Source organism: Vanessa tameamea, chromosome 4 (assembly GCF_037043105.1).
Source record: "Vanessa tameamea isolate UH-Manoa-2023 chromosome 4, ilVanTame1 primary haplotype, whole genome shotgun sequence".
Lineage (NCBI taxonomy): Eukaryota > Metazoa > Arthropoda > Insecta > Lepidoptera > Nymphalidae > Vanessa > Vanessa tameamea.
The window spans coordinates 12,052,869-12,078,988 of record NC_087312.1 but is presented as its reverse complement, the minus strand read 5'-3'; the positions used below and the strand labels follow the sequence as shown (position 1 = coordinate 12,078,988).

The following is a 26,120-nucleotide window of genomic DNA, read 5'->3' as shown; positions in this document are numbered from 1 at the left end:
TAAGACGGTAGTCAACCCTACATTAAACAAACTCATTGCCTCATTTAAAAAACATCGTAAGTAGTTATATACATTACTGAATTAAGCTATAAAATCAGCTGATAAATATGTTTTGCAGATTAAAAATTAAAACACGATTTTTATAATTCAATTGTACTAAACAGACCCTGCCTTACAATTATTTACAGTGACTCTCTACTATTTTTTCACAAAAGCTTTAATAATAATTTGTTAATTATGTTTATTTTTTAGTATTTTTGTTTTTGTTAGTAGAGGTTTTTTTCTAATGGGCAATGAAAAATATTTATTAATAGAAAATACGTCGCTTTCTAGAAAAGACTTATGCAATTTATACCGGGGTGGTACATCTTCAGTAGTTATGAAGTGCGGAGCGTATGAGCGTCGACCGCCCGCCACGCGCGTCTCACCGTCCGGCGATCACTGCGACCATGCCGTTCGCTAGTTCGGCCCGAACCGCCGATAAGAGTACATGTGAACTGTGTCTGTTTAACGTAAAATCGCGCACGCGCTCTCGCGATCGTAGCAACGCAAAACCACCCAACGAAAACAGTTGGGAAAATTATTACACCACCCACTTTACTGAACGCAATAGTGACAGTGACGTTTCGGGGAGTCATTGACAGAACACGCTTTTGTTATGATTTTGTAAAAATTGTTTTTCGTAAAAATTTTCAGTTTTTCAAACAAATTGAACGTAGTATTTGATCGGTGAAGAAGTGACATAATATAAAGTGCTGCTTGTGAGTTTTAAGAATGGGTCCGGGTGCTATAGGATAGCGCGATGATGCGCAAGGGTTCAGCCGGAACGCCCGGCGGGACTGAAGTCGCGCTGGACGCCGCCGACTGTCTGACATTGCAGCAGATCCTTAAAGCCTTCAACTCTAACATAAGCGAGGAGCACGCTTGGGCTCTGTTCTACCAAACATCCCGCTGCTACCAAAAATGTTTAGACGAAGGTACCGCTTACTATTTACCAACGGAGCTAGCACACGTTCTGCTTCATAAGGATGGCACCGTGCACCCTAGCACGCTGTTGCATACGAGAGGTGAGTCGTTTATACATGCTCCTATTGCTACTACACATACATTATGCCGTGTGCGGCATTCGATTGTCGAGAGTGAAGCGAAAAGATGTAATTATGATTTATGACTCGATAAAAAAGTAAGATTATAAAACACTTTACAACTCAAACATTACTTTTATAAGTATTGACATTAGGTAAAAAAATCTGTCTCTTTGTAGTAAATTAAAATTGAGCAAGTGAATGTCTGTTAATTCTTTCTTCAGGAAAAGGACGGCATGTGCTAAACAACCAGTCGTTTATAAATAGTCGTTTATTATCCAAGTTCGTAACGTTTATGCAAATGACCCGAACAAAATTTCACGTTATCAGACGAGTAGGTATTAGTTATATTTGATCTTGATGTAATTGTAAAGTATGAAACGGCAATACTTCAAATACGATTCTTTTTACAATTTCGTTACCTTCCATTACAGCACATTTTTGTTACTGTATACTAAACTAGGATTCCTAAGATTTTCATGAAAATAATATCATTTAATCTTTGACAATTTATTATTTTAAACGATTTTTAACCGTTTCGAGGAGTTAAGATGATTTTAAAGCAATGAATACAAACTCATCATGCGTAAACGTGTTTCGCTATTTTCTTATTAGATATTTTAGTTAAACTATGAATGTGTCGACTATTATTAAACAAAAATCGCTTACAAATAACAGACATTAGCGACAATATTTGAGGATCCTGTGATAACGTACGTATTAGTTGTTATTTATCAAGTAATTAGTATTCGAAAATGGTAGTTGGTACGTGTTACCAATAGATTTTTGAAGGATAGTTAAGTGGATATCTTACCAACCAACATTTAGTTGAAATTTGGACTATATAGGTTTACATACATTAAATCCATACAATATATAAAAAAAAGTGTCTGTTCCAAAGAATTTGTTTTTTTTTTTATATTAATATGAGAATGTTGCGATTTAACAAAACCAAAATATTTATTTTTGTCTGTCTTTTTATTCCGAGATAAAAGTTAAAATATGTATATTTGATACTAATGTTAATACTTTTCAAGGAGTATTCCACGAAACCGTCTAATCTTTCTTTTATCAAAATTGAATGCGTCTGTTTAACTTAGTAACAAAATGTTCACATACTTATTTGTTTATAGCTATTTTATTCATCTATTTACAATCACTAAACTATTGTCGAAATGTCCCCAAAATTTAACAAAAAGCATTGTTTTGCGTCCGTTAAATTTGCTAGTTTTTAGAATGGTTTTTAGTCTATGTTCTGATTCAAATTTCCGTAAAAAGCCGCGAGTAACGGCTAGTAATAAATAATTTAATATTTTATAATAATATTAAATTGTAAAATGTATAGTTTTAATTACGATCCTCGAAAAGATATAAGTAAATAAACTTCAATTGTTAAACATTGGTTATAATTAAAACTAGTGATGTTCGAATTATTATAATATAAACAGATCATAACAGTATGCTAATCTAATGATTCTAAATTCCATCTAGATATTGGAACCGAACCAATGTACTTATCGTAGTCAAACAATAATTTCCGATAAATGTTGGCATTGCGTAGCCATTTCTATGTATCTAGGCTTGTGTGACAGCGATCTTCGCTGACACCTTCATTGGTTATTATTTACGGATGCAATTCGACCGGTCCAACAACTTTATATGCATTTTATTGTGTACTGACCTATTTGCCGTTAAATGAATTTATTAGCCGGCTGCTTTATGAAATGAAACGCGACGACAGGCGACACTATCATTTATTTATGAATCTAGGTATGTAGAAGTAAGGCGATTTTATAACTTCTGTATTTCGTGTATTTCTTAATCGACTACTATACGTGGGATGGATATTTGTCAGTGTCAGCTTTTTACAATGAAATGCTGTTCCCATCCTCCTAAATAAAGAGTTCTACAAGCCATTTCCTGCATACTATGCTTTAGTTTTGATTTCTAGTAGTACAACTTGTCGAAATTTAATCATAAGATTTTGTCTTCTATACGCGTGGTACAGCAGACTCATTTCCTAATACCTACCATCTACCAATTTATAGTTCAGTAAAGTTTTTGAATTCTTTTTTTCGTTGAATGTTAGGGATTTGATTTCTGAATAATCTTGTGTAATATATTGTATTGTAATAATCGTGGTAGAAATGATAGTATGGAAAAAAAATGAGTTGTTGTTGAGTGATACGGATTTCAAGTGTTTGAAAAACTCGTCCAATAAATTGCAGGTTATCGAATGCGACCCGCTTTTCAATGTCGTTTCCGCTGCTATCGGTGTTTTTGCTCGATTTCGGTTCAAGAACATATTTATTGTTTTATGTTCAAATTCACACGAACTTTGTTCAATAAACGTAAAGTTTCTATTGTTATGGGATTAATTGTCTTCCACGCATTTTATGTTAAAATAGACTGATGAATTAAGTGCGTTAAGAGTACTAATTAGTTTTTTTATAACAGATAATATATATGTAGACTAGCTGCAACTAGGTTGATGTGCTGTGAGATCTTTAAGAGAGAGAGAGAGAGATATTAAATGAATATGTCTGTTATTATTCGTCTGTATTTTCTGTTTTATTTTTATGAATATGTGGTTCATCACAGTTGTTACAAAATATTGTGTTAATGCATATACAATGGTGATTGATACATATTAGGGTTCGAAAAAATCCGATTTTTATAATAAATATCAAAAATCCGATATTTTTATATATATCCGATATATATCTGATATATATCCGATATATATCTGATATATATCCGATATATATCTGATATATATCCAGGCTAAGAAAACGAAGCGAATTTCATTCTGTAAACACTTAAAAATGTGAAAGGAATTTGTAAAATAATACAAGTGTCGAAATACCACATTTTTTATTAAAAAAAGTAACACAAGAATTAGTGTCTATCTATTTGAAAAAGAAAAATTTAATGAACACATTCATTTGTTTGTGAGATAAATAAACTAATTTTATTTTAATATTAATTTGTAATAGACTAATCATAAAAAGTAATCAGAATCAGGCCTTAAGCATAGATCTATGAGTGTTGTTCAGAAGATAGGAAAAAATCTATTGATATATATCAAGATAAAAATCAATTGATATGTATCATGATATATATCCGCGAACCCTGATACATATTGAACAACTTTTAAAGATTAACAGAGCATACAATATATATACTTGTAATTAAAAAATAAATAATATTAATTTAATCTAAATTGTAAAATACAAGTAGATATATTGTGTTAGGTGGATAAATATCTAATTCAATTTCATTACAAAGTCTGTATAGCTTGGCGAAAAACAAAAAGACTGAGAAGACATCAACGATTTCTGTTCTCTTAGGCTCCCCGCGCACTGGGCAGCAGGCTGCGGCAGCCAGTAAATCGTATGAAGTATAGGAATCCGCGCACTAGGCAACCTCGAATTCCCGTCTGGCTGCAAATATTCTGGCTGCGCAGCCAGGCTGCTTAGTGCGTGGGGGCCCTTATAGATATATTTTCTAGTTTGCTATATGCGACGTTACATAGTTGTGGAATCGGGAATTATGACTTATTAGCGTCACACGTTGGGGTAATGAGAAGCCATTATATCGGATCTTAGTTACTTCATTATGTTATCTTATATATTTTTGTATAGTAATTGGTAGGCTAAAATTGTTAATAATCTTATTCCCATTAATAATAGTATTTAATCATACAATTGAAGCCGAGTTATTAATAATAAATGTATACATACTATTGTTTTAATAACTTGTAAGGTACACATTTAAATAAATTTTACACATTGTTACAATAATAATCTAAATAGTTATCCGATACTCGCGCTCCGCCGATATTAAAACAGATACCTTTACGCGAGTACTAACAACAGTACAAATTTAAATACAAAAGAAAAAAGCGAATATCATTTTAAAATGATTATGAAATATTTTGGTATTTGAAACTTTTGCAATAAACATAATAACAGATACATCGAATACGTTGTTTTGATTTTACAAATAATCAAGTTTTGATCGTATAATCGGGAGTTGATGAACTCTGAATGGCGGTGAGCGTGGAAATAGTGCAAATACGACGTACGCTCGTGTACGAAACGTATTTTATAATTACGTATTGTTCGTGTATTCCGAGCTTTACGCAGGTTCTTATTGTGCTGTCATTTCGAGAATTCGAGTTTTCTCTCCGATTGTGGCGCGAGAAACTACCTCAGTTCCGGAAAGAATCATTGAACGCGAACTTTTTATGCTGACTTAATATTTATCGGTAAATGTTTCGTTTTTTTTTTTGTAAATAAACGGAAGTTTGTTATTTTCTATAGTTTTTATCAGTGGTATTACTTATTATTTATCGAAGAGTTCACAACTGTCTTATAAATCAGATTTTGATCACTTAATACTATTTAGAGAATTAATTTTCATAACTCAAATTCTTCTCCGGCAAAAAATCGATTGCGGTTTCTTTGATGGCTGGAAATGAAATCGATTCACACAGAAATCCCTTTGCTGCCTATCAATAAATAAAAATTTAGTTTCAAAGAACGGCTTCCGTTAAAAAAAAAGTTACCACAATAGGCCGGACCTCTTTTTGTGTATATTTATAGTTTTTAAACCAGTTACAGTTGAATAGTATACCTCAATATACCTGTCGATTCTGTACGTGTTTCCTAGAAAAGGTGGTCAAAGTTATCCAGGTAGTTTGTACGAAGGAGCTTTGCTTAGACGAACTACAAATACATTTCAAGGAAAATCTTATGATATTGAAATTTCATTGACAGAATACAATAAAGTGCTGTTTTATTAGTACTAATGTATTATTAATGTTTAAACAACAGTTTAAAAAAAAACCCACGTGACGTTATTTGTATCTGACGTCCTTATCGTTTCAGAAACATTTATTTGAACGTAACGGTAAAATATAGTTATATAAATATATTGACTGTTGCACTTAAATTCGATCTTTAACTGTTACTCACGGGTGCTCAAAGAAGATACAGAAAAATATATATTTTATATATTGTACCTCTATTTTAATGCCCGAGCATAAAGTGAGATGGGTAATCTATTAATACTGTTCACATAATCTATATATGGAGACGTTATTTTTTGTCGTCCCTAACTGAAAATAATACTAAACAAATATATATAAAACTTATCAAAAGATGTAGCGCGTTTCGAAGAAGGTATTCGTATATAAATATATACTACATGGGAGACAATCTCCAGCGACTGTTTTGTTTTTTAATATATGTTATTTGTGGTATCGTATACGCTTTAAATAATATAATTTTAAATAATTATAACTCAAATAGTAACAATAGACACCTAAAACCTGCTTGTTTGTAAGAGCTTTTGTTTCGAACTTTCTTTGTTCTTTAAATTTACATTATGATGTTATTATCGTTATTTAAAAACCATTTTGTACTTATTCATTTATTTGTGCTTAAATCATTTAATATTAGGCTGAATGACTATCGATCTTAAGTTTTTTTTTTTAAATAATCCTATGAATTGAATTAAGTAGGTAAAAAAAGTGTTTTCTTCTGCGTAAAGTTAAAAATTAAGTGAACTGTTATAGAAAGTTTCGTTCTAATAATAGATCGTTACTATACACGTGTACCAGGCGACCATAAATATACAGAAAGTCGTAGGCGTCATGCTGACTGTATAAGGGTGGGTCCTGGGTTTCAAGGTCGCTCGATCGATATTCTCGCTAGGCTGCCTCGTTACCCGTACTGACGTTATATCCGGGAGGTAACTACATGTAACGGCTGATAATTAAGTCATAGGTACGTCATGTTAGGTTTTAATTACTTACAGATAAACCTATACGGGTTAAATATTAAACATTACTTAGTATAGTGTAAAATCATTTTGTTTTTGTCTTTGTTGTTCAATTTCACGGTGATCTGTTGGGATGTCAAAACGTGGAAGTTTGTCAAAGAAACTTTTTTTTACAGTTAATACACTTGGCACAAAGGACATAACATCTTAGTTCCCAAGGTTGGTGGCGCATTGCCGATGTAAGAAATGGTTAATTTTTCTTATAGCACCACCCATTAGCCCGTCCACCTTACTATATCATAAAAAAAGAACGTTGTTTACTAAAGCGCTAATAACCATGACAATTAAGAAGTTATATATCGTGTGCCTATATTTTAGGCTGGCTCAGACCAGAAGCCAGCGATGTACTGCTGTTTGGACCTAGACGACTTTGCTCAAAACCCCATACCCGGGTATAGACTTCCTAATTCGGTTCATATACTGACTTTGTAAGTTATGTTCTAATTACATTAACAGTGAACCTGACCTTTAAATGGATCCATCCATTTAAAGGTCTAAAATATTCTGAATTAACTTTTAGATATGAGTTTTCACAAGTTGAATATTTTTCATATAAGAACAAAAATGTTCATAGCCACATTGTCGACTCGTCTGTACCACATGCCTGTCGCAGTAATGCAACATTCTTAGACCGGCCGCGGCACGCGACACTGCACTCATGCAGGAACACCTTTGCCAATTATCTTCGAATGCTTACAATTCTTCGTACAAATTTATAAGTAGTCTTTTTGTAAAGTGTTTACAAACAGTTCGAAATAACTTTAATATGCTGAGTATTCATTATAAGAGGAATGTTGTGTCCATTATTTGATAACGTTAAACTTTTGAGTCAAGAGTGCAACGTTTCTGTTTATAACGATTGGATGAAACTTACATAAAAATTTGAACTAATTATCATAAGAATAGTTTCATTGTGACCTTATTTTCATATATGCATATACATATATGTAATTTATTATTGTATGTATATATCCTATTTTGATGTAATATACTTAACATTACGTAATTATAATATATGAGACACCTATATACATTAATATTTATATCTTTTCTTGATCTTATATACTAAGTATGTACATTAAATATTTTTTATCGAACGTAATTGTAAAAAGAAAGTATGACATAGTATTTAAATTCATTTTGAATGCCTATTAACATTTGTTGATAGCCTTTGGAAATAAAACTCCAGCTGATTACAGACTATGTATATAAAAGTATAATGTTCGAATAGGATTTTCTAGTATTTTAATGAGTACTTGGCAATTAACGATTTTTTTCATTGATCGCTTGGTTGAAATCCTCTTCTATTTTCGAAATCTTCCACGTGTAAAATAAATAAATAACCTATATCTATCTACGTTTATGTTAATTTTATTAAAAATGTTTTTGTTTTCTGTACCGAAATACTTCTCATTCCTCACTAAAAGGTAAGTTTGAGTAGTTGTTATATAATTTATGTTCCCTTAGATGTTAAATAGATTTACGTTTAGTGTAATATATATAAGATCTTTGTGTTTTCATATAGATATATCAAATCACTTTTTTCAATATATAATATTCATTGCATTCATTTGATTGTCAAATTAAACACTATCACCTTTTTAGAAAAGAAGAAGAAAACCCAGAAGAACCGGCGAAAAAAAACTCTCTTAAATTAATTGCATTACAAGTAAACATACGTTACAGTTAGAGTTCATCCTCGAGCTAAATCGCAGCAATCCAGAAACTTGAAAATATTGCGTCATTTACGAAATCAAATAGATCTCCGGATGTGGTATTATATCAACCGGGAACTCGCTTAATACAAAAAGTAGTTTATAAACGTTTGCAATTATACAATGAAAGAGGTAATAGTTTCTTAGTTTTATGTTTTTATTGTTAAATAAGGATCAATCACCTCACTGTTTCGATACAAAAAGCATTTCGCTCAATAAATTGGATCATTGGTATCTGTGACGCATTTGTGTGATAACGAACGACCTTTGTTTTGATAAGATATGTTCATGAAAAATAGCTATGTCGAAGCGAAATATTGATAGGTTGTCTAAAATGTTTGCTTTATGTAAAATATTCTATTTATAAGATAAAAAGTTTTGATCAAATTATTATATTTAGAATTATTTACTTATGCATATATAGTGTTTTTATTTTAAATGCATTTAAAAAATTGTTATAAAATCGAATTATATGGGACATTAACGGATGTTACTTGTATTAAAAAAGTATTGATTCAAACATAATATACATAAATCTTAGGACTAAAAATAGAAATAATACTAAAAATATATCGAAATATTATTGCTAATTAACAATCTCTTCCAGACAATTACTTACTGACAAGCATATTACTTACGACTCAATCAATTTTCCAAGAGAAAAACTCGTAAGGGCAATTATTTTAATAGACTGTGCAGTAACAGAAAAAATTGTATACAAGATCTACTGATATAGGAACCACATTGTAAATGAAATAAGTAAAGAAACACTGTACGTCACCGCAGCGACACCGGTTCGTCCAGTTACTCCAATTCTATCAATTCACACATTGCCTCCTGTTTCACTAGGTCTTTGAATAAATAGAATACAGTTATGATTGTATCTTACTCGTACCTTTGGGTTAATCCTATTTAAATAGAGGGAGAGAGGAAGATAGGGAAAGGGGGAGATAGAGGAGTGATGGGTGAATTTCACGCGCCTAATCATAAATGTATGAATGAAGCAGGAGAAAGAACGTGCGTCGTCAGCAATGTCGTTTACATCGTGGTTGCTGCTCAGTTTGTTGGTTTCGAAGGATTTTCTTGTTGTTGCCTAGAAAAAGAGTTAACACTTGTTATTGACACGACAGCACGAAAACGTTTACGTCTAACTGCAACCTTAGTTATTCATGGTATAACTATAGTGCAGTGCAACACAGCAGGGGATCGATATTTTTATATGATATGTTTTTGTTCGTATAATATATTGGACAAACAACAAATAATAACGTATAATTTATAAAAAAGTGATTTCGACGAATGAGATAGTTTAACTGAATTAGTTTTGATAAAACAATTAATTCAATTATAATTAGTTTTTGGTTTTCTGTTAGTAAAGTCATTATTATGTTAATGTTTTGTTTCAGAATCATATAGGTTTATTACCTTTATATTAGGCAATCTGTTCGTTGAACCGGAACCGAACTCCGAACGCGATGTTATGTAACTCTTAACCCGTGATTAACGGAGTAATGAGACCTTCATATAAATTGATGAGCCACGGAAAGTTGGGACGGTCAAATTATAATGACTTACGATCGGAACGATAACAATGACATTTTTATGAGTATTGCGCAGTGTAGCGCTATTGAAAATCGTTTAGAAAGTTCAACGTGCTTGAGAAGAATCACCAATGAGATCGATTTTTTATAAACCATAAAATAATCGATTTTTATTTAATTGACAAACAGAAGTCGCTTAATTAACCAATAAATACTATTTACATATATTCAGAGCGATATCAGTAAGAGGATTTAAAAAATATTTTATTATCTTACAACAGACTTGTTTCGCTGTCTTAGCGTTAATAAAATTTTAATGCTTAATTATTCCTTTGCGTCGCTCTTTGCTTTCTTTGTTTATTTATCCGATACAACTCGCTTGCCATCTATTTTACGTTAATGCTAAACAATAACCATACAAAGCTTTATACGAACAAAAACAAGCAGTCATTTTCATATCTAGTATAAAATAAAAATCGTTCTATCCCCTGATTTAATCATCTTCTGCCAGTCTGTCTGTCCAGACGTACGAGCGTGATTGACTTACAAACACCGAAACTAACTTCGAAAACATTAGTAACGTTAATACATTCGTAACATTAATGACTTCATTTTATTATGGTTTTCAATACACGTTTCATTAAACGAAAAAACCCGTTCTTTTATTATTCGAAGTTGTTTTTGCATATAGATCGAGTAACAGTCAACATCGCTTTTAGAGATATAAGGGGGAATTTAGGATTTGAATCATATATTTTTTTTATATTATAGATAGGTGGACAGACAACTGGACCGATGGTAAATAGTCTCCGCCGCCCATAGACATTAACATTGTAAAAAGTAATAAACATTCCTTACATCGCAAACACGACACCAACCCTAGGAATTAAGATGTTTTGTCTCATTTGCCTATAGTTACACTGGCTCACTCACCCTTTAAACCGGAACACAACATTGTACAACTAAGTATTGAGCTTTTAGGCGGCAGAACATTTGATAATTGGTAGCTAGGTGGTAATTCTCAAGCGGGCTGTGTAATGCCTAGTCATATTATTCTGACGATCTCAAAATAATATTTAATTTATTGTAATTTCTTTATCACGTCCGCTCAGTAAAAGTTTAAATATATATATTTTTTTTTTAATAAAATCAATATAAATGAAAAAAAAAATACGTAATATTTAAAAAATAAAAATTATATCCATTCTGCCGTTGAGCAGTTTTGAACGAAAACATTGGAATTGTTATTGACATCAATTTTAATTATTACATTTGTAATTAAGTTTAATATACAATTTATTACGGAACACTAAATATCAAAGCGATTTTAATGATCGTCAGACTCAATCATATTACGGCAGTAATTTCGTCCGACGAATGATGTTTTCAATGTGGATCATCGACTAACGCACTCCGCTTAGAGTCAGCTAAATTATCTCATTAATCAACGGACGCTGTTTTTCTCTACCTTCAATATCTATTATGATTAGATTTTTAAAAATAACGAGTGCTTTGCCCCCCTTACTTATCTTAAACATGGTGTTCACGCAGCCTCCGGGTTGCTATAATTTTAAACGGGAACCTGTTTTAATAGTGATTATAGTTTTTCGATATTGTCAGTTTCGTAACCGAAACGCATTCGAATTATGTTTTTTTTTGTTTATCTAAATATATATAAAAGTGAACCTGTTAATGGAATTCTTCCGATAAGTTACATCATAATGTGTGTAAAACATATCGTCTCAACGTCCTATTGCGTAATTTTGTTCCGTACTACGATATACAATTTATGTTACAAGAAATATGCTTCATCGTCTGCGACTCTTAGTTTATCGTCGACTGGATATTTGATTCGGTTCTTGTCCGTTTTTGTTGGTCTTTTCAAGCTATTCAATTATAAATTATAATTCAATTGAAAATTACTTGTTCGAATTTAATGCTTAGTTGTATTTTGTTTTTACATTAAAATGTTTGTGGTTTAGCGTCCGTTGAGAATATGACTCCAAGGGGCTATAATTTCTAGTAAAGCTCGTATGTTTCTAGTTGAATCTATTGATTTGTAAATTCGTTTGTGGGAATCTTACATTAATACGATACAATTTATTTATGTAGCGCCGTTTGATTAATAATATAGAATGACCTTGAATTGACTTGCCCTTCTTTGATTCAACAAATAAGAAGTACTTATGGGATACAAATCAATTGTTATGAGCCGACGTGTAAGGCTAGTGATAATTTTATTTACTAATCATGAACCTTAAAACGTATATTATAAAATAATCGCCGCTATACAATAATAGTTGTTATCTTTCTAAGAAATGTCTATATGTTGCATTTAATGCTAAAAATGATTGGACACATAGGAAGTGGTCGTTATTTAATAGTTTTTTTTTTTTTTATGAGCATATATATTTTTAATTTCAAATGTTATGTGGTTTTAAAGAGTTTGCATAATTGTCTTGTAAAAGCGTTAGCATGTGAAATCTAAATTTTAGATGTTTTAGATCATTATGACCGCTTTCTCTCATTTATTCATTACGTTATTTTAATTTTTAGGTTATGTCTGTGTTATGCTGAGCGAAGATAAAATTATTGTAAAAGTTAATGAACTCAATTTCGCATGTTTAACAACCGATTGCGTTGTCCTGTTATGAAATTTCTCAATATCATATGTATATTAATTTTTCAATCAAAAGATAGATTCTAGAATAATCCGCATTTTACCGGAAAAATAAACTTTAGTTTATCTTATTTTGAAGATGTTTTGGTGCAACAGATTTTATCTGGTTTGATTTCTCTTATCATTTACGTCACGGATTATATTAATATGGACTGACAGCTTCTAAATCATGTGAGATTTATCAGAACACGGTGAGAGGATGTGATCAATGGACAAGGTCGGAGGGAAAGTTTTTCAATATTATTAAAGATAATTCCTCATTATACATATTACGTATTTACATTGTAATTACATACGTATAGCATCTTACTTCTGACAGTCTAATGTCCCTGTCATAGTCAATTTCAATGTCTGCGTCTTCATGTCCACCGTCAAAATACTATAATTTATAAATCTCTATTTTCCTATCACAATTAATGATTTTATATTACGATTAACTGTCAATCAAATTGATAGACAGAGGTTATAAGAACTTTAAATAAGTATATTTGCATACACAAACTTATGTAACTGTGTAATCTATATTCATACACTATTTGATTACTCTCAAAATATCTTATTGCTTATAAATTATTATGCAATATTTATAATAACATAATAACACGTTAATAATAATCTGTCCTTCATAATGTGTCGCTTTAAATCGAAACAAATGGCCTTGAGCTTCGCAAACCTGCGCCCGCGCATTATTTTGTATTCGATGTAACGTTTGTAACGTTGAATCATAAACTTCCGATTCGACATGTGTCGAATTCGTTAATTAAATTGAAAATCTTCCAATATATATGTATATATATATGTATATGTTTAAAATATAAATTACATTTTGTAAAAACATTATACCTGTAAAAAATATAGATCATATAATAAATTGTATATTGCACTATAATACCACACACACACACAATAATCTTTACATTTAGTTAAGTACAAGATCAGCTGTCAAATATTTTATAATTACATACATATAACATTTCTTATAATATTTAAATGTCAATGCATTAGACAAAGGTTCAAATTTATAAATATAATAGCGCAGCAATTATAAAGTTCGGGTGTACTCTATAGTACTCGAGAATAATCTAACAGTGTCAAAAAAATTAGAATCCGTACATTAGTTCCGGAGATAGGTTACATACAAACAATCAAAATTTACCTCTTTATAATATTAATATAGAAAAACATTTGATGATAATATTTTTTTATATAAAATATAGACACAATATTATATTATTTCCGGCGACGTGGTGATGTTGAAATGATAGGTGGAATCAGAATGGGTATCGCGTAACTTCATAATGTCTGTTTTAACATTTGCTGTCTTTGTTGATTCATTAATAAATACAATATGACTTTTCTATTATTAATGTGAATAGTTGACGGTAATCTTTCGTTTAAGGAAAGTATACAATTCTAATTTATAAATGAAATGATAAACAGAAAAGGCGATGATTCAAATGTGCTTGTAGAAACGTAGGTACTTCAATTTTTCAAGTAAAGGGGACTAATTGAATGGCTATCGTTTCAATCAGAATACTCGAGGAGCAAGAGTTTTTCACTGATATTATCGCTCAGAAATCTTTCACAATATCCAAGGGCCATTGATTCGTTCATGTGATAAATCATTTGATGTAACATATATACGACATCGTCGCATGCTCCCGCGCATATTCCCACTGACAGCTCGGGTGTAGTCGTGATTCAGAGCATTACAATAGCTTCCTTTCTCCTAACTGGGGCGTAGGCCCGCGGCCTTGCGGGGCTGCACTGTGGGCGGACGCTTTGACATTTGATATGCTCATGCGCACCAATGTTTGTCCTCACATATGATGACCGAATATTTTTCATGTTCGATTTTAAATCAATAAAAAGATTCGAACATTACGTTTATAATATTATGTTGCAATATCTCCTTTATAGAAGGTAAATATATATATTTTTAAAGAATATTATTAGTAGCAATGACCCATTTTAAGGAATGACTAATATATCTTTTTTACCTCTCCAATTAAGTTTAAGCTTGTGCTAGGAATGGGGACGACAATAGCCCAAGAGGTCAGGATTGATCCTGCGACTTTTCACCATCATACCATTGCTATATTGACGATATATTTTAATGTAATTGTTGTAATCATAGCTAGATTGTGTTCCACTGATAAAGTTTCATATGTTATCATGCTAAGCGCATGATGTCGCAGTGTTTATATGACGTTAGAGTATTATTTTGTTACATTGTTAAAAAAAATCTTTAAAACTGAATAAAATATATTAAAGCAATAGAACTATAAAGTGGTAGTTGTACTTGGTGGTCTGGGTAGGTACAACCCACTTAACAGATGTTCTACCGGCAAATATCCAATACTTAGTATTATTGTGTTCCAGGTTGCAATGTAAGTGAGCCAGTGTAACTACAGGTACATGGGATATTACATCTTAACTCCCAGGCTTGGTGACGCATTGGCGATGTAAGGAATGTTTATTATTTTTTACAGCGGTAATGTTCTAAGGCGGTGGTGACCATTCACCAATCGTATATATAATTATTAAAATTATATATGTATATACCTATAAAGAGATTGCGGTCGACGATCTAACACTTTATGAGGTGTCCGCAATGCGACGTGCGTTAACCAGACGAGACCACAGAAACGTAGCCGCAGGAATATTGTTACTTTTGCATTTCTTATAATAATTGGTTAGAAATAAATCCACTCGAATCATTGAAGAACGTTGAGATAACTGAACATTATATTGAACGTGTATACGATCAAACGATTAAGAATATTAATTTAAACAAAAATTACATTTAATTTGATATGTAAGATAAAGGACTAAAAATTATCGAACGAGAGGTTTATATCGAGGTTTATTTCTATCAATTTTATTAAAAATATGCTAGATATGTACTGTTCGAAAACAGGTGAGGTGAGACATGAGTGTAACACGATACAAACCCTGAGAACGCAAGGACAGACACTTACCGATGCAATTATGCGTAGTGCGCTTAATTTCCACCACCTAACTCGAACAAATAACCATTTTTATTATTCGTATAAAGCTAGTCACCAAAAGCCTTTTTTACATATTTGTAACCAGCTTGTAAAGTGCAAATGAAGCGATTTTTTAAATTTTCTGTTCTTTTATGACCTCATTAGATTCATACATATTTAAGATTAATGATTTCGCTCCCATTTCGTATACCTAAAATGATATCCTTAATGTACAAATTTGGCTCAGGATTCAAGCAAGGATAGGAAGCGAGCCAAATAGGATCCATTGGGTGTGGGCCAAGAGTTATGACTGCAACGCATTTGGACTACTGTGTTGAAAGAAATCAATATAAGAGCATTTTTAGAAAATTTAGAAAATCTATATGAACGGTTGTGTATATATAATAAAAAATAACGGAACTATAAAATCTATGTATATTGTGAAAGGTGTATATTTGCAATTTCTCTCGAGAACGTCAAATTTATCTACTTTAGTTAAATGAGTCAGCGAGTCGCTGGCTATTCATTATAATGTCAATGTCAAGGAAACAAGCTGAACGGTCGTTAAGTTTGTGAGAGCGCGGGAGGTAACTATAGCCATTGCGTAAGAGGGTTGCGATTATGTCGATGGAGCCGGTAATTAACCTTGAAATTAGTTTAAAAAGGCTTTTAACGTTCATCGTAAACATGTTTGACATGGCTATAGTACATGTTAACATTAAATACATAAACGCTGTCTAGACTTTCTACTGACGTCATTATAGCCACTCAATCGATTGTTTTAAAATAGAACTCGGCAAACTAATTTAAATTATTTATATCACGGATGTGTTTTTCTTGAGAAGATTTGAAGCAAAATATGACTATGTCGTTTACTTCCATTTCATAATAAAAATAACGATTTTACGACTCTGCAATCACAAATCTACCGTAAAATTTGAAGTTCAAATTTGAATCAATGTCACTCAGTTTTATAAAATGACCGTTACGTCATTGACGCAAACATTTTGTAACTTAGTAGCTTGTACTTCTCGTAACTATCGACGTTGGCTTGTGTCCGACTCGCCTCGTCTTGCAACAGTAACTTTATCTAAGCTAAGGACTTTTTTATATTAAGAAAGCAATAAAAACGTTAAGATTTGTTTTTAAATTACCTTACTTTGTTAATGGTTAGAATAAAATTATACGAAAAAACAAACTACTTGTAATGTGTATGTTTGCTGGAGGAAAAAACATCTTCGCACTTAGAACATGTTTTTATAGTGATAAAACTACTACAAATCTGGAACTGGTGCTCGACTCAATCAGTCGTGACGATATATGGTATGTGCACCGTTGATGTACTTTTTATTTCTGTTATTCTATGATATGATATAACATGAGAACACTTTAAAAAATGAGTCTTCGTTAATTAAATATTATTCTTTCTAAAATCATTTTATGCTAGGTCATTTTTAAAGAAAAGTAAAGTAATTACCTTTATTCGCTTGCCCATTGTTAAATTTTATTAAATTGGATGTTAGGAACCATTGGACTTTAATAGGTTGTAATGTCCTGTTTTCTATATATTAAGCGATTCATATATTGTAATACTTCACGCGAAATTAGTCTACATATATGTTTTGCTAAATTAAAGCGAGTATAACTATTATACTTGATAGAACTGAAACTGTTTGTATCAGAAATATTTCACTCAATTGCTACATATAAAAACGGCATTAAAATAACATATAGTCACATAATTAACCTTTCAAAGATACGTGTGAATGTGTAATGCGGAACATTTTAAAGATATTAAATTGAACTTCAGCTTCATTAATAGTAATTTCTTGTCGATCTTTCAAAGCCTCAATTATCTCAATTTTCATTCCAATTTTGTTACTTTCCATTGAAGTGGCATCGCTGTGGTTAACGGTTCGTCGCTTTGTCTTCGAGATGAATCGTTTTGCCTTCAATCGGCCCTTGCGATACGACGAGCGACTCGTGCAACTGAGACCGTTACGTTTGAATGATTAACTTGTACGTTCATATGTTTTAACAAACATGTCACATTTTCCGTCAGTAAATTCTACGTTGCAATGAGTAAGTTAATTTGTTTCGCACGTTCGTTTTTGATATCGTTTGCATTTTATTGAGAAATAGTTGGTTATTGAGTTTTTAGTTTATGTAAGAATGATGTACTTTTAGGCCTTATCAAACGTAATGATTGTAATGTAATATTGCAAATATCAGTTATGATTAATTCTTCATAGATAATCTCTTACATCTACGTTATTTAATGAACATGTAACCATTTATTATCGGGCTATTACGAGTACCTGTACAGAACATTACTTAACCAACGTATTCTATTAATAGTTGCTACTTGGCTGTGACTCGGATATTGATTATCATTTCGTTTGTTGATATTCGAAAGATAGGATTTGAAGTTGGCGCTTAGAGTTTCGAATTGAAACATTGTCATCATATAGGAAATACATATATAAATGTAATGATTTGTTATCGAGAGCCTAGATAGTCTAGTTAATAGCAAAGACAGATAGCAGAAGATGAATAGATAGTTCAAATCAAGGTTTCATAATCATAAATTTATGATTAAAATTCACCTTGTCGGATGAAATTCTATGTATCCAGATCCACCAAGAGGTGCCTTTCCCAACCCGTGGGATAAATGTATTTCTAAGTCACCCATTCAATTTCATAGATCAGTAATTCAGTGGAACTATCTTTTATTTTTAGAAATAACAAAGCAAATAATTGTATCGTCAGGGTCGGATGAGCAAGCTTTAATTACGAAACAGCCACCGCTGTGACGGTTCAATGTCAATGTCGCTAAACGTTTGCATCTAGAGCACATCGTAGTTGTCGATCGATATTATGGTTTAAGATTACATATGTGTATTAACACTACTGAAGTAGTTAGTGTTTGTGTATCGTAACTATAAATTTAAATTATTTAACATTTAGAATGGTGTTTATTGGGCTGTCATAAAAAGTTATTTAAGTCCTATTTGAATCGATAAATTTAAGGAATGTTTTCCAAGTAGTGTTTTCGGTCGTTCTTTTGACAGTTGATATATTTTTTTAATATTGAATAATATGATAAAAATCGATTATAAGTATGTAATAGAAAATAATTGAGGTATTGGATTTAAAAAAATATTACCGTTGCACACAAGTGCATTCCCTCAGTCAGTTTTAATTATTGTATATCATATCTCTTTCCTCCTTAACAATGTATACATCGTTAGAGAAGGATAGAATGTGTAAGCTAGAATGATGCAGCATTTCACAGTCTGCACTTGCCATTTCCTATGCTATTAAAGCTTGTGACGAATGCGCCGCAGTCTTTGTAATTTTGATTGAAGATAAAGAGGGCAGTAGCCTTGAAGTTATAATAGGTTCAACATAAGGACATATTAAAGACATACTAAATATAAACCTTGCGAATTTATCAAAAAGTTTTTAAGAAAATATGTTAATTAAGTGTTATACAAGCTGTTAGATAATTGTCACGGTAGCATGCGAAAGCAATCACGTGGCGCCCGTTGAAAATACGGAGAGGGTACCGCTGGTTTTTTAGTGGGTATTCCGTTGACCGTTGCGCACTCGGCGCCCTGGACATCGGCGAGCCCCACATACCCCGCCCCCACTTCCATCACGTGGGGGAAGCGCGTAACGCGTTTTTCCAGCGAGAAAAAAAAAAGGATGTTTTATAATTAGGTGTAAAATTTCGGTTCTTGTAAATATACATTTAATATTAAAATTGGTAATTATGTTAAGTTTTACATGGTTTAATTTTAATTCCATTCATAATTTATTATGGTCAAACAAAGGCACTGGATCCCATGGGAACTTTCGCAGGTAAGGGCGTTCCGCACCATGACCCTGCACCCAGTTCTTGCAATAGCCGCTTAACAAAACAAGAATAAAAAATATTTTACATCTAGATTGTGCTGTGGGTTAAATATGGTGTACACGATGGCTACGAGTTTAAACTTGCCACATCCTGTTGAAGTTATAAAGTGTGAATATTAATTTTATCTATACTAATATTAGAAGTAACTCTGTCTGTCGGTCTATCTGTAGCTCTCACGGCCAAACCCATGAACAATGTTGATGAAAATTCGGATTAAGCAAGCTCGTACTTCAAGAAAAACTGTAGGCCACTCTCTATGCTTAATACCTGAGGACCAATCCCTGATGCCCAAGCAAAGCCGCGGGCAACAACTAGTTATGTATACTTGAAGAGAAACGTCGTCATAAAACAAAAATGTAGCTGGAAAGCATCTAAGATAACTTAATGAAGAGCTGTGGCAGTTCAAGCGATCTCTTTCTTAGAAGAATCGTTAGAAATTTTCTTTTAATTGTCTTGTGTTGACAATTTTACCTTATTTACAGTAAAATATTGTTATTTTTTGTAAAATTTACATTGAAATCGAGAAGTAAATCAGTTTCTAAAATTATACTGTGAATGTCTAGCACATGTCTGAGGATTTACCATGTAATCAATAAATACCATACATCAATATTTTATCAATTGGAACCTTTTGTATTACCAGAGGTTGGAGGGCTCAGTGAGTGAGTGTAATTACAGACAGGAAGGGATATAACAATGCCCTTTACAATACAAATGTGTTTAAGCAAAGGTTATAAAGGGAATTATTTAATATTACGTCTAGTCATAATCTTATATAGCCATCTAGGCAGCACATACAACGGAGCAAGACACTTTAAGATTAGCGTTGTGTAGAGGTTTGAACTACGGCGCCAGTCGAGACTACTTACCATCAGATGGTCGCATTTGCTTGTTCTTACCATCAGATTGTCAAAAGTTTGTATATAAGACTGCATGTATACGTTTAAAAATGGTAGACATGATATAAATAATGTTTTACTTTATAATAATGCTTATTCTGAGATGGCCCAGTAGTTAGTAACTTGTGAATCCTAATGCGATTGGAGGTTCAAATTCAGGAAAGAACCACTGGATGATCAAGTGCTGAGTTTGCGTTTATTATTCATCTTCAAATCGTGCTTGGAAATCTTCCACACGTGTGTTCACCTGCGTTGGAGCAGCGCTTTATTTTATAAAGTAGCCCAATGCCCAATTATCATGGCGGCTGGCCAATTTAGGAACTAAGATGTTATGTCACTTGCGCCTGTAGTAACAGTAGGTTTTCAAACCGGAACACATACTACATTGCTGTTTGGCGGTAGAATAAGTGGTGACTGGGTGGTACCTACCCCAACGGGCTTGCACAAAGCCAGAACATCAAGTAATGGTGATGGAATAATCCTCTTGTTTACTTTAATTAAAAATGCTTAATATTTAAGTTCAAAAACGAAGTTCGAAAAGTTCGTTTTTGAGAATATCATGTTTAATATCAATATACCTTTTTATTTTAAACACATGTAATAAATGAATAAAGTCGGTTGACTTTTTAATTTTCACCATAAAGGGCGAACGCGTTTGTCGGTAAAAGTTTAATAGCGTTTTTATCTTTTTTTGTTTGTGATTTTTTAAATTAAGAAAAAGGGTTAATTCAAAACGGTAAAATAATCCTTGTGATAAGTAGGACAAGTTTTTTAATGTTGGTTAATTGAATCCACTTGAAACAATCTACTTAAAGCGGTTAAGTGTGTTATTAATTTGTCTGTGTGTAATCTTGTTTGACTTTACAACATGCTCAAAACATTATGGTATTGTTATTATTCATAATATAACATATGTTTTTTGCTCGTATTTCATGCAATCGCTTTTCGTTCAGCCGTTTGTTGAGCCGAGATGGCACAGTGGTGAGAACGCGTGCATCTTAACTGCGGGTTCAAACCCAGGCAAGCACCATTAAATTTTCATATGCTTAATTTGTGTATATAATTCATTTCGTACTCGGCGGTGAAGGAAAACATCGTGAGGAAACCTGTATGCGTCTAATTTCAACGAAATTCTGCCACATGTGTGCCACCAAATCGCATTGGAGCTGTGTAGTAGAATATGCTCTAAACCTTCTCCTCAAAGGGAAAGGAGGCTTTAGCCCAGCATTGGGACGTATACAGGCTGTTACTGTGGTCTGTTGCGTTTCGTTCATATGATTATGTCGATACTATGTACTGGGGGACAATAATCTACTAACATGTAACGCTTATGATACGTTCCCGATTATATTACGATCCAACTTCAATCGAATTACAACCGGATTGTTGTATTAGTATAATAGGAAAACGGCTGAACGGCAACAATAATGTTTCGATTCGAGTGCGATAAATTTAAAATATGTTTATAGAATCGGCACCTAGTTCTTGGCTTTTGCGCTTGTTTGGGCTGTTCCTGAAAGGCATAAACCAATCTGGCTACTTACTTTAACCGGGCACTTTTTACTCCAGAGTAAAAAGTGCCCGGTTAAAATAAGTAGACACACGACCAGTCGTATCGGCAGGTTTTTTTTTACCTAAGAAAATCAGGGCTTAAGTGTAGTCACGCTCATGGCCCTTAACTAAAGTCCTCTCCTACCAACGTACAACAGATGAAATAGTAGTCGGCTCATTAGCAAAAGACGAATTGTAAAATTTTGAATATGAAGATATCTATAATATATCCCTAGCTATAATAATGTAGTCTCTGAACAGCACGTTTTCAAATGTTCATAAATTCAAATCCTTTTTTATAAAACAGATTAGATTATATGAAAAAAAAAAGTGTTGTATTTCAGGCACGATATATTATATAAATTTAATTCTCACATAACTTTGTATCTCAAATGTTGGACAATACTTTGAAAAGTCATGCTTAGGATGCCTTTCAGGTACTGTTATTCTGGGTTTGATAACATTTTTTTTTTGTGAATAGATTGCTCAGTTAATCTTGAATCTTAAGCGAATCAACTGATGTTCTTTTTATTCTTTAAGACTTCAGATAGGAGAGCGACCGTTTGGAATGTCTTCGGATCATCTTTGAGGTAACTGTTTGCCGTTAGATAATAATTAAATAGAAAGCCTTTCTATGTCAGAGCGGCGTACATCTATTTCAAAAATGATTAATTTATATGGTGTCTTACTGAGTAACTCGCACACACTGTAGGTTATTATGTATTCTAATTATTATTGATTGATACACATTTTTTTTATGGTAGCTAATTTTTTGACTAAAAGTTATCATACTGTGAACGTAATCTTTAAATATCCAGAAATATCAAACAATCAACGAAAATGACTTCGTTATAGTATAAATACGACAATATTGATCATAGTAGTTTCACGAAAGTGCCGATAATTTTCTCTCAGTCTTTGTTGAGACAAATCACTTTTGTTCTATGTTCATAATTGTATAATTATAATATTTAGGTTCAAACATATACAGCCGATTAGCAACTAATTATTTCCCAGAAAATTTGACGTTAACGGTAAGTGACTCCAAAGGGTTGAAACATACAATCTTCCTCAATGAACAATACATTTTTTTTTTAATCGTGCTGGAAGTCCTTGTACTTATTTTGGCCCGCAACGCACCTGCAAGCCCCCCGGTGTTGCAGATGTCCATGGGCGGTGGTAGTCACTTTCCATCAGGTGAGCCTCCTGCTCGTTTGCCACCTCTAACATAAAAAAAAAAAACTTATGCGTTCAAACATATTTACAAATTGTACTTACTGCTTTGTAATGTAAATATAATATAGATCAGTACCCATGATTTATATAATACATAATTATGTTGTTTATTAATGTTTATTAAACACAATCCGTTTTCCAATTAATCTATTTTTTGTTGAAAGGCAATCTATATTCACTAGGAATTTAAGAGCGAAATCAAACCTGATTTTTAAATGTAGTAATAAATCTTAAATTGCTATTTAAATTTAAATATTCTTAAAATATTTATATTTTAGCAGTCATATTGTTGATTTAAATGTAACTCGTTTGAAATATATGCTTATTAATTAGCAAATAATTATAAAAGTTCAAATTTTACGATTGTGTTTTCGTCAGACCTGGATAAGGCCGAATAGTATTTAAAATACCGCTACAATAACAAGTATTCTTATTGTTTCGATTTTTCTGTTTTTTATTATTTATTATTATAAAAAATAGATTATTTTTTTATAGTCGTATATCGTGCCGTATATATGTTTATACTAATACATCGTGGCTATATGTTGTTGTATTAATAAGAAGAAGATATTTAATCTATAACGTAACACTGTTTTTTTATTTTATTCCATATTTATTTGTTGTATTTTTTTTAAATTATTATTATTTATTATTTCAATTCCGTCGATTTCTTGGTTTAATACATCTGCTGAGTGTCTTGATAGGGGAAGATATTTTCCTCATCATTAAGGAATCGTTAGAGTTATAAACGTTCCTCTTACACAGACTGACTGACTACACTATACTTTGTTCCAGAAATTCCAGCGTTAACAATATTTGATTTATCTAAAATCTTAATGATTGCAATTAAATACATCCGACAGATTAATTCGATTATTTTTAAATCTCCACAGACTAAGGATCCGTGTCCTTTAACACTTAATAAGTATAAGTATTTATATGTATTTTTTTATTCGCTTATTTAACAACTACTTTAACTTAAAATATAACAACAATAGTAAAAGTATTGATTCTACCTTTCTAGCGTTTGGCTTTATTTGGGTCTGGGTACCACCTTATCCTACCATAAAATTGTAATACTTTGTAATTTGCCGTTACGGCTTCAAGACTGTTAGCAAGTGTAATTACAGTCACTAGAGATTTATCTTACTTAGATCCCATAGTTGGCGGCGCTTTGACGTTGGTAGGAACACTTTTAACAGTTCTCGTTTTTATGAGCTAAGCGTACCACTTACCACCAAGCAATCTGTTGGTGCTGTGTTTCTTGATACTTGCTTGCTATAAAAAATCGAACTCGTTAAGGTTCGAAGTAATTTTCGTTTGCTCTCGTTGCGGTGACGTGATTTATATCTTTTGGCAAATTCATATTGTGTTACGGCTCAAGACAGGTCATTTGGAGTCAACCATTGAAAGTAATCACAGTGTGATCGAAGTACGGTCGAATGTCGAAACTAAATTATATGCCATTTTTTTCATTCACGACCCATTGTTCGTACTAGCCATAACTGAATTTCGCTTATCGCGTCTCAAATTATGACCGACATAGACCATTTCTGTGTAATGGGCGAAATTGTTCAACCAGTACCTACTCCTCATCCATTAAAAATGATTTACAATGATCTCACTTTCTAAGGCTGTGTATTTTGCAATACAATTAATGGTTTTGGTGAAACGATGCGATGATTCAAATAGACTCACATTTTAAAACTGAAGATGTAGGACACTTATTACATACTTATGTTCATTCGAAAAGTGGGATTCGATAGTAGTATGCAGGTTTGTCCCAACATTGGGAAGTCTTAGGAGAAGAGTTAGAGTTTATGCCACCAAGCTTTTCCAATGCGGATTAGTGGATACATAAGTGGCACAATTTCATTCGACACATGCAGCTTTTCTTCATCGCTCACCATGAGATTAATAAATGCAAATTAGTCGCATGATAACATAGTAAAGTTTGCCCGAATTAAAACTCACAAACTTGGATTGAGAGTTTAAGTTCACGTGTGAAGAGCGTCTTAGGCCATCTCGGTTATGAAACGAAAAGCGATAACATGAGCGTTATAAAATTAAAAAAGCAGAATTATAAGATGTTTTCAATCACTGTCTGCGTAATTTTGTAATTTTAGATAAATAAAGTAAAATTTCATATTCTTAAAGAGAAGAAATTTAATTTATTAAACGATGTTTATCCTTGTTATATAATACTAATATTAATGAAGTTATAATATTTGCGTGCGGAAACTAATATAAGATCCACAAAGCGACTATTGGCACGGCAGCTTCAGATACCGAGCGATCGCGAACTCTTGACCTCGCTAATGTTAATATTGCTTTCTAAACGGTTATTATAAGTTATTTAGCGGTTTTTTTAACTGACTACAATATGAGTTGGATTCGTGTCGTGACGTTTTTTCGCAACGATCTCGCTTTCACGCAACTTCGAAGATGATAAACATTAAGTCACTATAAAGAATGGGAGCGTATTTAAAACTTTCAATTATATTTAGTTTAATATTGATGTTCCGTTTTTTTTTAGTTTATTTATATACTAGTGTATAATTCATTTTTTTTTTGGTTGTAAAGAGTAACTATTGAATGTCTTGCCGTCTTGAATCTACATTCAGAGGCTGTGATAATTTTTTATTTATTTAATCTTG

At 32.2% G+C, this 26,120-nt stretch overlaps 1 protein-coding gene across 5 annotated transcripts in view; it reads left to right on the top strand.

Moving 5' to 3' along the window:
- Positions 1 to 452: 452 nt before the first annotated feature.
- Positions 453 to 26,120, top strand: part of LOC113395802 (protein spire) — a 145,782-nt gene continuing 120,114 nt past the window's right edge. For 3 of the 5 annotated variants that reach the window (XM_026633492.2, XM_026633491.2, XM_026633490.2), the window contains exon 1: positions 453 to 1,067. In XM_026633492.2, the coding sequence (XP_026489277.2) occupies positions 803 to 1,067 (265 nt within the window). In that variant the 5' untranslated portion in view covers positions 453 to 802. The remainder of the gene's footprint in view (positions 1,068 to 26,120) is intronic. The other 2 variants (XM_026633495.2, XM_026633493.2) reach the window with 1 other exon arrangement.